The sequence below is a fragment of the Atractosteus spatula genome, chromosome 12 (assembly GCF_055471065.1).
Source record: "Atractosteus spatula isolate fAtrSpa1 chromosome 12, fAtrSpa1.hap1, whole genome shotgun sequence".
NCBI lineage: Eukaryota > Metazoa > Chordata > Actinopteri > Semionotiformes > Lepisosteidae > Atractosteus > Atractosteus spatula.
In genome coordinates, this window is record NC_142717.1 from 23,892,881 (window position 1) to 23,906,065 (window position 13,185).

The following is a 13,185-nucleotide window of genomic DNA, read 5'->3' on the forward strand; positions in this document are numbered from 1 at the left end:
GCAGGAAGATCTGGTTCTGAGATGTATCGTTCAACAGCTGAGGGAGCCCTCACCTCCCGGAGAGGACCCAAGTGACAACGGTGTGCTAACTGAACGCCGCCACACCCTGGAACGTCTCATTTCCCACTCCATGAGCAAGAAGCACTAACAAGAGGAGAAACCTCTATCGGGCGTGGGATAATTACGGGGCTATCAGAGCAATTTAAACGACTCCTATTGACATTCATTTAGACTGGGGGTAGTATGCACATTCAGTTACAGTACGGCCTAAAACAGCAAAAGATTAACAAATAAATGACATAAGCTGAGCAACAGGAGGCTCATGCGTTTGACGGCTCTCTCTCTGTGCAGGCTCTTGTCCTTCCCTCACTCTTCACGGGGCAAATCCACCCCAGTAGTGAGGAAGACACGTGTGCAAGCGTTTGTTCTCTGCCAGCTGAGGGCTTTACTTTGTTAAAGTATTGCGCGTGGCACACGGACGTCTCGGGCGAGACACGGGAGGGACACAGGGAGCCACAGGCCGGAGGAGGGAGGCGGGAATACTCGCCGTGGAAGAAGGCGGGGAGCTCCTCTGGCAGAGCGATGGGGGAGAACTTGTACTTGCTTCTCTCCAGCAGGCTTACTTCCTCCCTGCAGCGCAGACAGACAGACAGATAGACAGACAGACAGACCATGTCAGCACAGCACGACCTGCAGCCACCCTCCGCCACCAGCTCCCCTCGTAGTGTAGTGACACGCGCTCACGCCTCAGTTTCAAATCGCACCCCGCTGGTAAACACCGCCAGCTATTCAAATCCTTCGTTTCAGTTTCAGCTTTTATTTCTTGAGTTAATTGTGGCTCAGAAGGCCATAACGTTCGTTTCCAATGTTGTTTTAAAGCTGCCCATTTAAAATGGTCCAGCCCTGGTCCTGGAGAGTTATTCTTATACATCACATATTATTCACAGATTCGGAACACCTGTTTAGTCACAATAAGCAAGTAATGCTTCAATGAAGGTATTACTGGTCCTTGAGGGTTGAAGGATATTCTGATCTTTCTTCCAAATGTTCCCTAAATGACTTAATTGAACACACTGCCTATTTAATGGATCACAGTTAAATTGGTCCGGGCCTTTAGTAATTGATGGTTTAAAGGTTATCGATAAAACTTGCTGGACTTTTTCGGGAACGGGGCAAGATATTTAACATATGCAGCTGACTTAATATTAAGTACAGTAACTGTAATTTGTTTTTAATGTGGCCTGCAATGGGATAATTTGACTGCTCCAGCGAGCAAGGATCTTGGCTGGAAAACTAAACCTGGACCAGGATCGGAAGGGTCTGCTCTAGCCTCAGAAGAACCCCCGCCCCACCCCCCTCACCCGGCCAGCTGTCTCCTCCAGGTCTGGTATGGGTCGAAGAGGCTCTCCAGCAGCAGCAGACCATACAACACCACCGTCTCCAGCTGCTCATCGTCTCTTGGCTCCTCCTTCAGCTGCAAGACAGGACACACAGAAGCTGGATCACCGCCTGCCCTGCCCGCTACACCAGCAGAACCCCAGCTTCAGAGCCTGAAGCTCTATTAAACAAATGACTAGTTCAGCTGTGCAACTGAGAACGCAGGTAGAATGATTCTTAAACCAAATGTACATTTTTCTTGTCCTTCAGAGAAGGCCGTGTTTTAGTGTACAAATGGCATTCGTGCTCTGCAAGTTGAGGACTGGTATCTATCTTGGTGCCACATGTGACCGGGATATACAGCATCTCAGGCTACTGGAAATGGACTCAAACCCTGAGGGGAAATTTAGTGCTGCCACTTAAACCAAGCTTGCATGTCCTCATTTAGCTGGGAGGAAGCTGGAGTATCTGGAGACAAAGGAATGTGATCATCCAGCATGCCTCCAGGTGTACATCTACATCAGACATTTTGTCCTCTGTCAGGAGCGCTGCAAGGTGCGTCAGATTCCCAGGATGCAATGCATTTGCAAACAACTATCCTACAAGGGGCTCGTATCCTACCTCCTTGCTCTCTCCTGAAAACTACACTGGCAGCTAAGAAATAGCTTTTCTTAAGAAATTGTCCGCAGCTGTTTCTGTAGCATAACTCATATTATCTTAAATTTAAGACGGGTGAATCTTAACCTCATAGCAATCTCAGCAATCTACCTCATAGATACAGAATATACTTCAGAATAAAGGAATGAGCATTACAAACATGGCGGCTCCCTAACAACCAAGCCAACCTCAAGCACTTAACCAAAGAAGAACACTTATCTAGCCAGCTCTGAGGAAAAAGGAAACTAGTGTAACAGTAAACAGTTACATGTGGTTTGTGGGACAGACCCAACTCCACAGCTACGGAGGGCAGCGCACAGAGAGTGCATACACAGCAGTGAGGTCAGTCTGGCCCCACACCACAGCTCTGCCATGTACACTTAATAGTCCTGTTGTCAAAGGACTATTAACCAGGAATTTCCAACCTTGGTCCTGGAGAGCCTGAATATTATCCTGAATCACCCGTTATTTAAAGATTAGGAACACACTGTTCAAGCAATTGGTCAATTATAAGAGTAATGTTTCAGTGAAACAAACAAACAAACAAACAGGCCTTGAAAGATGATGGATGTTTTTTTATCTTTACTCCAAAGTATCTCTAAATTACAGAATTGAACACTCCACCTGTTTGTCTGATAACGGTTAAATTGTTTCAGGCTTTTTTCAACTGTTCATTTAAAGGCCTCCTGTAAAATATGATGTACTGATTCTCTGTGCTGTTAGGAGGGTGAAAGTAACAAGTAACAAGTAACAATATCTGATACTTCTTATCACATGTGGAGTATTCAGTAACTGATCAGAGTATTTATAAGTCAACCAAAACTGCTGATTAAATACAGAATAACTGTATAAGCACTATGGGATAACTAAAAATAAAGGTCAGATGCAAGTGAAATAACTGACCTAGTTTGCATTATTTACTTGGAAAACTTTTTTAAACTAACAGGTAGCCACTGCAGTGGAACAGAAGTGGAATTTACTGATCAAGTCTTAGAACTGGCAAAGGCACAACCAGCCCACATTTGACAAAATGTAAGCCTGCTCGTTTAAAAAAACACCTGTCAATAAAGCCATCATGACAATCATGACAAAGTAATAAAAACCTGTGCAATAGTTGTGCGAGTCTCTGTAGTACATTCGATAAAAGCGTGACTTTTCGTGTGTGGATTTTTTGGAGCACCCATGAATAAAGCCTGGAAGTGGGAGTGTATCGACAGGCCAGCGTTTGTGAGTGTGCAGTGCTACGACTGTGTGGACCTGAGAAGCAGGGCAGGACATACTGTACAGTTTAGGATTCTGGGTGTGTGCTCACCCTCCCACTCTGAGCTTCAGCTCCAACAGGGAAAGCAGAAAAGGTCAGCTCACACACTAGCTTCTGCTTTCCTTCTTATTAAACCTTTTCAATTACTTTTTTTTTCCATATAAAACTACACTATTGTTGTTGCTATTGCTATTGTTATCTCTGCAAATCAGGAAGAGAGCTGAGGAAGCTCTAATCTTTTCCGTAAAGGATCACATGCTGATCTGTAAACTTGATTTTAATGGTATGCAAATAAAAGAATGAGTCGCAGCGCAGGCTGGCAACAATATGGGTTTCCTCGGCCGCCTCACTTCATTGAAAAATCAGGACTTGAAGATATTCCAGGTGTAGAGACACGCATCAGGGAGAAACTGATCTTAGCTCTGTTACAAATCTCACACAGCAACACTGCCAGAGAGCAGCGTCTGCAAAATTTGAAAACATATCTCTTTTGTTACCTGCATGTCATCTGCAGTGTGGAAAACACGTGTTGCTTTCTGAAATGTGATCCTATATATTTCCTTGGACTTTAGAAAAACATGGAAATACCTTATCTGCAGAGAACACTGCTGAAATTGTCAAGAACTGATAATCAAGCAAATGTGTGAGCAGATGCTTTGCAAATTCTCTTGGTGCTCATCACTTCTGAAAGACTCAGGACCCATGCACCCCATGATCCACTTTAAGGCTTCGGTCTTCCACCTCTGTGGCTGAGACTAAAACATCTGGTGAAACACTAAGACACTTTCTCACCTAGCTGTGAGGTTCACTGTCACCGGTGCAAGAAATGATGCAAGAGAGTAATTCAGGAGCTGTAAATGCCCTCTGGCTCAAGAACAAGACAAGGCAGATATACCAGCTGCACGCCCACCTGAGCTGTGGACAGTGCGGGTGGAGTTCCACCATGCAAGGCTCACTGCACCTTCGCAGAAATGAAACACCTAGTGTTTCACAATCAAAAAGACATCTGTGGACTGTAAGGGCTCTGATTACCACACAGAAAGATTTGCGCAGCACCTTTTATTTTGAACCGGTTTAAGCACAGCATAGTAAGAAAAATTCTAGGAGAGCTCAGGGCATGAATAATCTTGAGAAATTCAACACAAAGCTCTCTTATACAAGTTTACTCTGAAATACCTAGACAAAAAATACAGCAAATCTTTGAAAAGCACAATAAATCACTGTAAAAGCATTGTGAAGGAGAAGTATGATAAATCATTGTACAACTTGTGGGAAGTATATATATAATCAAATATAAAAAATATATAATAACTATCAACTTTCACAGGACTATGTAAGATCCATGATGCAAACAAAAAACAGAAAATAAAACATTTTCTTTGTCAAGTTTCATGACACTTGCCAGCAGTTTTATTTTAAATTTAGAACAATGACTTGCCATATACCCACCTAATTCAGAACAGTCAGTCGTGTTTTTACAATACAGCTCACAGCTAAGAACCCCGCCAGTGGACACGGGAGACAGAAGAAGAGCTGGCAGTGGGTCATAGCGGGCTAGTGGCACTATCCAGGCTGGAACCCACGCTCACAGAGCTTAACCTGTGCCTTTAGCGGCTGAGCTGCTCATCTTTTGATGATGAGGTCCCATCTTTAACTAATCAATCAGATTCAAAATCCCTCTTTTGGCAGAGCTGCCACTAACTTACATCACGTTACACTGGGCTAGTTACCAGGAGTCGGTGTACTAGGTCATTCAATCTACAGGCAAAATCAAGACACAGGAGACTTGTAACAGCTTGTTTCTCTAAGTCATGATTGACTAAGTCACTGACTGATTACTATGACAGAGCTCAGAATGAACAATAGCACAAACCAGCCAGCCCCAGTCAGCTCCACTGATAGGAGAACACAGGCAGACTACGACACCCACAGGGCTTGTAAAACACAAAGGCTAACCAGTCAACCACTGATGTGGTGAAACTGAAGAAACATATTCAAACTTCTGCATTTTGACCTTCTTCTGCATATACAAGAATCAACAGATCAATCATTATGTGTATTTCTGCCCTTTTTTTTAAGAGAGGGTGGGGGGAGTAATGTAATGGTTAAGTCTCTGGACTCTTAAAGGGGAACTGCAATGATATTTTTATATTTTGCGGTTAGAAAGGATCAGCATTAATGGGTGCAATTCACAATAAAAGTAAAATGTAAATTTCCACCACACAACAGACACCATCACCAAGGTATGCGCAGCACCATATTCTGCAATTCAGAAAGAGGCAAACTTCTGGTGACGTAATGTGGCCCTATTACATTATAAATAGGCAGGCTTGTGAATGCATCTCTTTTAATCCAACAGAAACATTGCTCCCGATTTCAAGACGGTTTTGCCGTTAAAAGGAATTCACGTTGGAAACTTTCTGCGGTGAAATGTCTGGTGCACAACCTGTGCTTATTTGCACATTACATTAGTCACGTTAGTCATTACAGCGACTGGTGAGCAGGAAGGGCCGCTTCACGTCACAATTCGCACAAACTCTTGCTCTCGCCCATGGCGAGACCAGGGTTTTGTGACAACATGGCGACTTGCAGTACTTGCACAACGTTCACGATTTTCTGCTTAATTCGAAATTTGAATTTCTTTCTATACTCTCGATGAATTTATTTGGTTATTGCGATTTAATAACCGGTCTGAAAAATTTGGACTGCAGTTCCCCTTTAACTGACAGGTTGTCTCTGCAGTTGTACCGTTGAGTGAGGCACTTTACTCCAGTTGCTCCAGTCCACACAGGTGTATAAATTGAGACCAACATCACTGGGATGTCATTTAGGGATGTCACATACTCTCTAGTCCATTTAAGGCTCCAGAAACCAGATGAGGTCTGGACTGATGAGCTGATGTAGCTCAGATAAGGAAATGTCCTTCCTAGTTACCTTCTTTTGTGGCCATTTCAACTGAACCTTTAGGAGGTGCCCCTAACTTTCAGCCTGTGCAAAACCCCTTTAAACACTGACTGCTCCCAGACCTTCCTTCTGTTAATAGTGAAACAGAAGCACTGGGGTGTCAGTATTTCCTCAGCCCCTACCTTAGCCAGGCAGAATGAAAGCAGTTTGATGGTCTCGAATACGAATCCAGGTGTCCTGTCAGGGTCAATGTTCTCCATGTTCCTGAAGGGGGAAAGAAAGGGGTCAGGTACAACCCGATCAACACACACCCACATACAGGCAAAAACCTGACACTACACAGACAGTAAATATGAATATATGTATATATAGAGAGAAAGAATTAGCTAAAGTTCTGGGAAGAATATGGTGGACTTTGTCATCACTGACTTGGGCCCCTCCAGGCACAACACAGACAAATCACACAACTAGTAAAAGCAACACAGCAACGAGACAGCAAAGTGACACCAGCCAGTGTGATATAAAGCTTGGATAACACTTAGAGGTGGGCTCCAAGCAAAGAGTGCCGAGATCCGGTCAGGAAAAACAAAATCACCGGTTTGGAAAGAAGAAGAAATCCTGAGAAGATGCCAAAACTAAGTATAACCTAACCAAACAGAAAGCTGTACGGGACATTTGGAAAAGAAGCTGCAAAAACTGAAATAAAAAAGGGAATTGAAAAAAGGGAAAAAAAACTGGTCAGACAGGAGTATTAGAGCAACAGAGGATGAGTGGAAGGATGATGGGATTCCTAAGGACGCCAACGGAGAGCGTGCCTACCTGCAGATGATGATGAGGAACTTGATGAGCAGCAGGGGGTGGGCAGCGGCGCCGCTTTGCTGCTCTTGCCCCGACAACTGGATGGCGCTGTGCCATAGCTGGTTGCTGAGTAACACCAGGACGTCCCGTGGCAACAGGGGGATCTCCGAACTTGACTCTTCCGGCCTGGGGAAATGACAAGGTGTTACAGAGTGGGTTGGTTGCTTGACTACGCCCATGGCTACATGGCACAACACACATTTTGTCCTTCATAAGGGTGGTTTCAAATTTGGCAACTACAGTTAATGAATTGAAATTGCTATCAATTAACATTTATTAACCTATGACACACCTGTTTCTTTATAGTTGGCAACCATTTAATTTCAATTCAACAAGTTATAGACTAGGAAAACAAGCCAATTCTTTCACTTGCCACTACTAACTTCTAATTTATTTGGCTGATGCTTTTATCTAAAGAGGGTTACATTTTCAGCAATGAGTTGATCTAGGTTAAGGTATTTTGGAAGAGCAGCATGTGCCATCTAAACTTTGGCAATTAAAGATGGTTATGGGTCCTACGTGTTTCTCACCAATTAAAAGGGGAACTGCAACGCTATTTTTATATTTTGAGGTTAGAAAGAATCAGCATTGATAAGTGAATCTCCAACCGCAATACAAATAAAATGTACACAGTAACTTGTAAAACTTCCAATTTACGTCATAAAATAGGCCCTTTCCAAATATGCGCAGTGCCATGTTCTGCGATTCAGAATGAGGCAACAAAACTTCTAGAGACGTGAAGTGGCCCTATGACATTATAAATAAGCAGGCTTGTGAATTCATCGTTTTTAAACCAATAGAAATATTTCTCTTGACTCTGCATGCAAACCACATTGGAACATTTCTGCAGTGAAATGTCTGCTGCACAACCTGTACTGATTCACTCATACATCACATTACATTAGTTACAGTGACTAGTGAGCAGGAAGGGCAGCATGACGTCGTAATGTGTGCAAACTTTGCTGTGACCAGGGATTTGCGACAACATGGCATCGTACAGTACTTTCACAAAGTTCACAATTTTGTGCTTAATTTGAAATTTGTTGTTTATTTATTGTTACTGAGATTTAAGAACCAGTGTGAGAAGTTTGGACCAAGTTCCCCTTTAATAGCAAATCTGTGTCTGGAGCTGCGATACAAAAAGGGGGGCAGAATTCCACAAGAATAACAACAGATGATAAAGATACCAATCGTTTCTCAGGCTCTCTGCAATAGCAGAAGCCATCGCTGTATTAAAACAGGCAAGATCTCTGCAAGTTATAACTGATAATTAAAAAAATAACCCCTATAGCGGAGAACAGCTCTGTTGTGATGGTTTCGCCTGTGAAGTCTGTGGAGTCTGTGAGGGTTGAGCTATGTGTGGTCAGAATGTAATGAATAAAGCCTGAAGCAGCCAAAGGTACAGCTTTCTTATGAGGACTGACATTGCACTTCTGCACTGCATAAGAGGCGTGCATTCCTGTGCACTTGAACCTAAGGGGTGCGGGCTCAAGTCCTGGCTGTGATTGACAGATTTTGCTTCCTTCCACAGCAGAACGGCACCACACCGCACTGGCCGGCACTTGTTGAGAGAAAGAGTCGGCGCAGTGTGAGAGAGGGTGTGCAGAATGGGGATTTCTCTGGGGATTTCCCTGCTCTGCTTCAGGCTGCTTCACTCTCTGGTGATCTTTTTTCAGACACCGCTTTTCCTCTGCGTCTATTTGTATCTGCAGGCCCTGGGCCGTGGATCGCAGTGCTAACCTCTGTTGGGACCAGAGCTGATAATGCAGACGGTTCAAGAACAGGTGCACTAAAGACAGAACACGGTGCTAACTGCTGGCTACTGCTGGCACTTACTGTATCTCAGTCTCCTCTAAGGAGGCATGATATCAAAGAGATGGTAGCAGGGTTACAGTAAACATAAGCCATTTTTAAGCCAATGAGCTTGAGTGAAAATAAAAAAAGTGTGATGTCTGTGCATGGGTTGGACATTTTGTATAACTTCTGACGTAGGCCCCTCTGTGCTGTCTTACTGCGAGATGCTTTGTGGTGATATTGACCATGAGATAAGACCCCTTTTGAACACAAATATGCTGATCAATGAACAATTAATTGTGTTGACCGATTCATGTTCCAGAGGTTAAAATTGCCCTGGAGACAGCTGGCAGTTCTGGTGTCTGGCAATAATGAGTCACTGCAACGGTAATTAAAATTAGTGTCAAACTCAGGACAGGAGTGATGCTCTCTGTGAGGTGGAGACCGAGGGCTGTAATACCTTTCCAGGGAGCTCGGTCAATCTCTCCCACACAATCAAGTGAAAAGCAACTGCAGATCACAGGGTCGATGCTCCCTCTTCAAAAAAACATGCTCCCTGACCTCATTCCATCTCTGTTAGGAGCCTATGGTACTGTGGAGGTTGCCTGCACTGACTGGCTGGAGGAACTGAACTTTGAAGAGAAGAATGAGAGGAGTCCTAAAACAAGTACTCAGAGTCTCAAAGGCGTTGACAAGCTCAACCCAGCAGACTTCTTCTGAATCAGTGAAACACAAACCAGAGGACACAAGGGCAAAACTTCCACTATTTGGAAGTGCAAAACTGTTAACAGGAGGCACTTGTTTACACATAACAATGTTGTGTGTAAATACCCAGCAATGCTGTAGAGCCCAGTAACTTGGCTTCTTTGAAGAAATGGCTGGATGAGATCCTCAGATTAATTAGTTACTACTTACTACATGGTCTAGAAGAATCGAATGGCCTCTTCTGATTTGCAGCCGTTCTTATTGTGTTCTAATAGTGTGATCAGATCAGGCAGAGCACGAGTACAGACTTTTGCACTGAAGCTGAGAAGTGGTATGAAGATCAGTGCTCTGCAGTCTTACAGTGGATATAAAAGGTCTACACACCCTTATTGAAATTGCAGGTTTTTGTGATGTAAAGCCAGAAATCAAGATAAATAATGTCAGACATTTTTCCATCTTTAATGTGACCTTACAACCAACAGAATTCAAGAAAAAAACAAATAATTATTAGGAAAAATAATTGAAATTAAAAAAACCTACAACACCCTGGTTGCATAAGTGTGCACACCCACCCCCCAACTAATACTTTGTGGAAGCACCTTTTGCATTTATTACAGCAGTAAGTCTTTGTGAATAACTCTCTATCAACTTTGCACACCTGGACTTTGCAATTTTATCCCACTCTTCCTTGCAAAAAAATTCAAGCTCCTTCAAATTGCCAGGGGATCTCCTGTGCACAGCCCTCTTTAGGTCATTCCACAGGTTTTCTATGGGATTGAGGTCTGGGCTCTGACTGGGCCATTCCAAGACTTTGATCTTTCTTTTCTGAAGCCATTCCTTGGTTGAGTTGGACGTGTGCTTTGGGTCGTTATCATGTTGGAAGGTGAAATTCCTCTTCATCTTCAGCTTCAGCTTTCTGACAGAGGCCAGCAGGTTTTGTGCCAAAATATCTTGATATTTGGAGCTAATCATTATCCCATCTATCTTGACTAGAGCCCCTGTCTCAGCTGAAGAGAAGCAGCCCCAAAGCATGATGCTGCCACCACCATGCTTCACAGTAGGTATGGTGTTCTTTGAATGATGAGCTGTGTTGTCTTTGCGCCAAACATATCTTTTAGAATCAATGCCAAAAAGTTCACCCTTTGTCTCATCAGACCATAAGACATTTTCCCACATGTTTTAGGGTGATCGAATGCATTTTTTTTGCAAAATTTAGGCGGGTTTGGGTGTTCTTTTTTGTGAGAAATGTCTTCCGTCTTGCCACCCTACCCCATAGCCCAGACGTGTTCAGAATAAGGGAGATTGCTGGCACATGCAAGGAGTGACCAGTACCTGCCAGAAATTCCTGCATCTCCTTTAATGTTGCTGTAGGCCTCTTGGTAGCCTCCCTGATAAGTTTTCTCCTTGTCCTGTCATCAGCTTTGGAGGGTTGTCCTGATCTTGTCAATGTCCCTGTGGTGCCACATTTTCTCCACTTATTGATGATAGTCTTCACAGTGCTCCATGGTACATCCAACGCCTTTGATATTCGTTTATACCCCTCTCCTGATCGGTACCTTTCAACAATAAGATCCCATAGATGTTTTGTCAGCTCCTTGCGGACCATGGCTATCCATGTAGGATGCAACCTACTTATGCAAAGTTTCAAGGAAATCCTACAGGAACAGCTCATTTTTATTTGGGGTTAATCAGAATCACTTTCATTGATGGCAGGTGTATGCTGCTTACCTTTGGACATACATTTTGAATGTGATTGGTTAACTCTGAACACAGCCACAGTCCCCATTATAAAAGGGTGTGCACACTTATGCAACCAGGGCGTTGTAGGTTTTTTAATTTCAATTATTTTTCCTAATAATTATCTATATGTTTTTCCTCTTGAATTTTGTTGGTTGCAAGGTCACATTAACCATGGAAAAATGTCTGACATGGCTTTACATCACAAAAATCTGCAATTTCAATAAGGCTGTGTAGACTTTTTATATCCACTGTATGTCAGTACGTCTTTACACTGTCTCTCGGTTTGTCTGTCAAGAGCAATTCTACTGTATGATGTTAGACTTTTACTAAGTGCGTCGGCCCAACACAGTACAAAAGTTGTGCTGGTGGTAATTAAAGTTTTATCCACATTGCAATGCGAGAGTGAGTACTAAACGTCTGATATTCTAGGTGGAATGTGAGAATTGCTGACTGTTTTAGGAGGAGTACTTTCAATGAACAGACCATTTAGCAGGAGAGTACAAGCCACCACCAAAACCTGCATCCAATTTGCTAAAAATTAATAATACAAAACGATTTGGCTGTAGGGCTGGAATCCCTTCCACTGTGCTGCAAACAGCTGTTCGGTTTCACCTATAAACTCTTGGCCCTACGTGTTTGTTTCAAATGGCTGAAAAGTGACTTCACTGTGGCCAGGACACCCTTGTAAAAGAGACTTAATTACAAGACAGTCCTCTCTCTCCTGTCTGGGTGAGCGGACTAGAGGCGTCAGATGCCCTGGGGGTTTGGGTGGAGTGTGGGAAGGGCATTGCCCTCGTCGAGTCGCGGGAGGGAGGGGGAACTGACCGGCGGGGCTCCAGCGTCTGCACGTCGATGATCTTCTCGAAGGACATGACGAACGTCTCCAGCCACTGCTGCAGGTAGCCCACATCTTTCTGGGGGGAGAGACAGGGGGGGGGGGTTAGGCACCACGCACACTGCACACAAAGAGCAGGTAACTATAGAAACAAATACCAACAGATGTGCGTCCTTGGTGCGAGAACTTAAGAACTCTCCAAAAGAGGCGGAACAGCCACAGTTTCTACGGTACATACCCACTAAGTCCATTTTGTGAGTAAATGTACCCAATTTTGCTGTTCAAATCAATTTGTTCATATCTAGATTATGGAGATTTAGGTTTAAAAGCTTCTCTACACTGAGATGGACTGGGGTGTGCTGGTTTTAACTCTGGTGCCTGATCATTTATTGAAAATCTACTATACACCTAGTACACCTCCAGTTAATCTGCTTTAACTGTGCTTCAGAAAAATCCAAAACAATCTTCTTCAGCATAAGAGAGCCAACTAGTAGAAAAAACAACTGAAAATCCATGAAAGAAGGAATGATTGCTCTGTTAACCTGTGCCGATGTTTGCTGGACTGTTTTAGTAGCAGGGACAGACCTCTGTCAGGATCTGATAAAACTAGGAGCTGTTTAAAACACAGTGCCTAGTCCGACCTGGGAAGCACAGTCAGGTAATTTTCAAAGAGTTCAAATATTTACTTGAGTGCTTCTGTGGACCAAAATCTAACAGGTGTCTGGGTCCGCAGGAGGAGGATTGGGAAACCTTCATCTAGAGTACAGATCTCTGCGGTGTTAAGACGAGTAGCCATGGCAAGAGATTACAACAAAACGCTACACGCAAAACAGCAGAGAGTTAGATAAACACTCACACATGGGGCTTAGCCTTTTGCACTGCCCTGTTCTATTCGGTGTGGTGACTCTCATTTTAGTGTGGCATGGCCGTGGAAATAAACAAGTGGCTCATTCTGACAATCAGGTGGAGGAACTACAGCACAACTGGTACATGACAAACGAAGGCCACCTCAAGCACTGTTTTCTTCAGCTTCTAGTGCAGGCACATTGTAGCA

General features: G+C 43.6%; 1 protein-coding gene across 2 annotated transcripts in view; it reads right to left on the reverse strand.

Annotated features, from left to right (window-relative positions):
- The window catches only part of nbeal2 (neurobeachin-like 2), a 96,709-nt gene that overhangs the window by 51,896 nt on the left and 31,628 nt on the right, over positions 1-13,185 (reverse strand). For both annotated transcript variants that reach the window (XM_088929531.1, XM_088929530.1), the window contains exons 2-6: positions 12,122-12,210; positions 7,019-7,183; positions 6,382-6,463; positions 1,362-1,474; positions 548-630 (exon numbers count right to left, since the gene is read on the reverse strand). In XM_088929531.1, the coding sequence (XP_088785657.1) occupies positions 548-630; positions 1,362-1,474; positions 6,382-6,463; positions 7,019-7,183; positions 12,122-12,210 (532 nt within the window). The remainder of the gene's footprint in view (positions 1-547; positions 631-1,361; positions 1,475-6,381; positions 6,464-7,018; positions 7,184-12,121; positions 12,211-13,185) is intronic.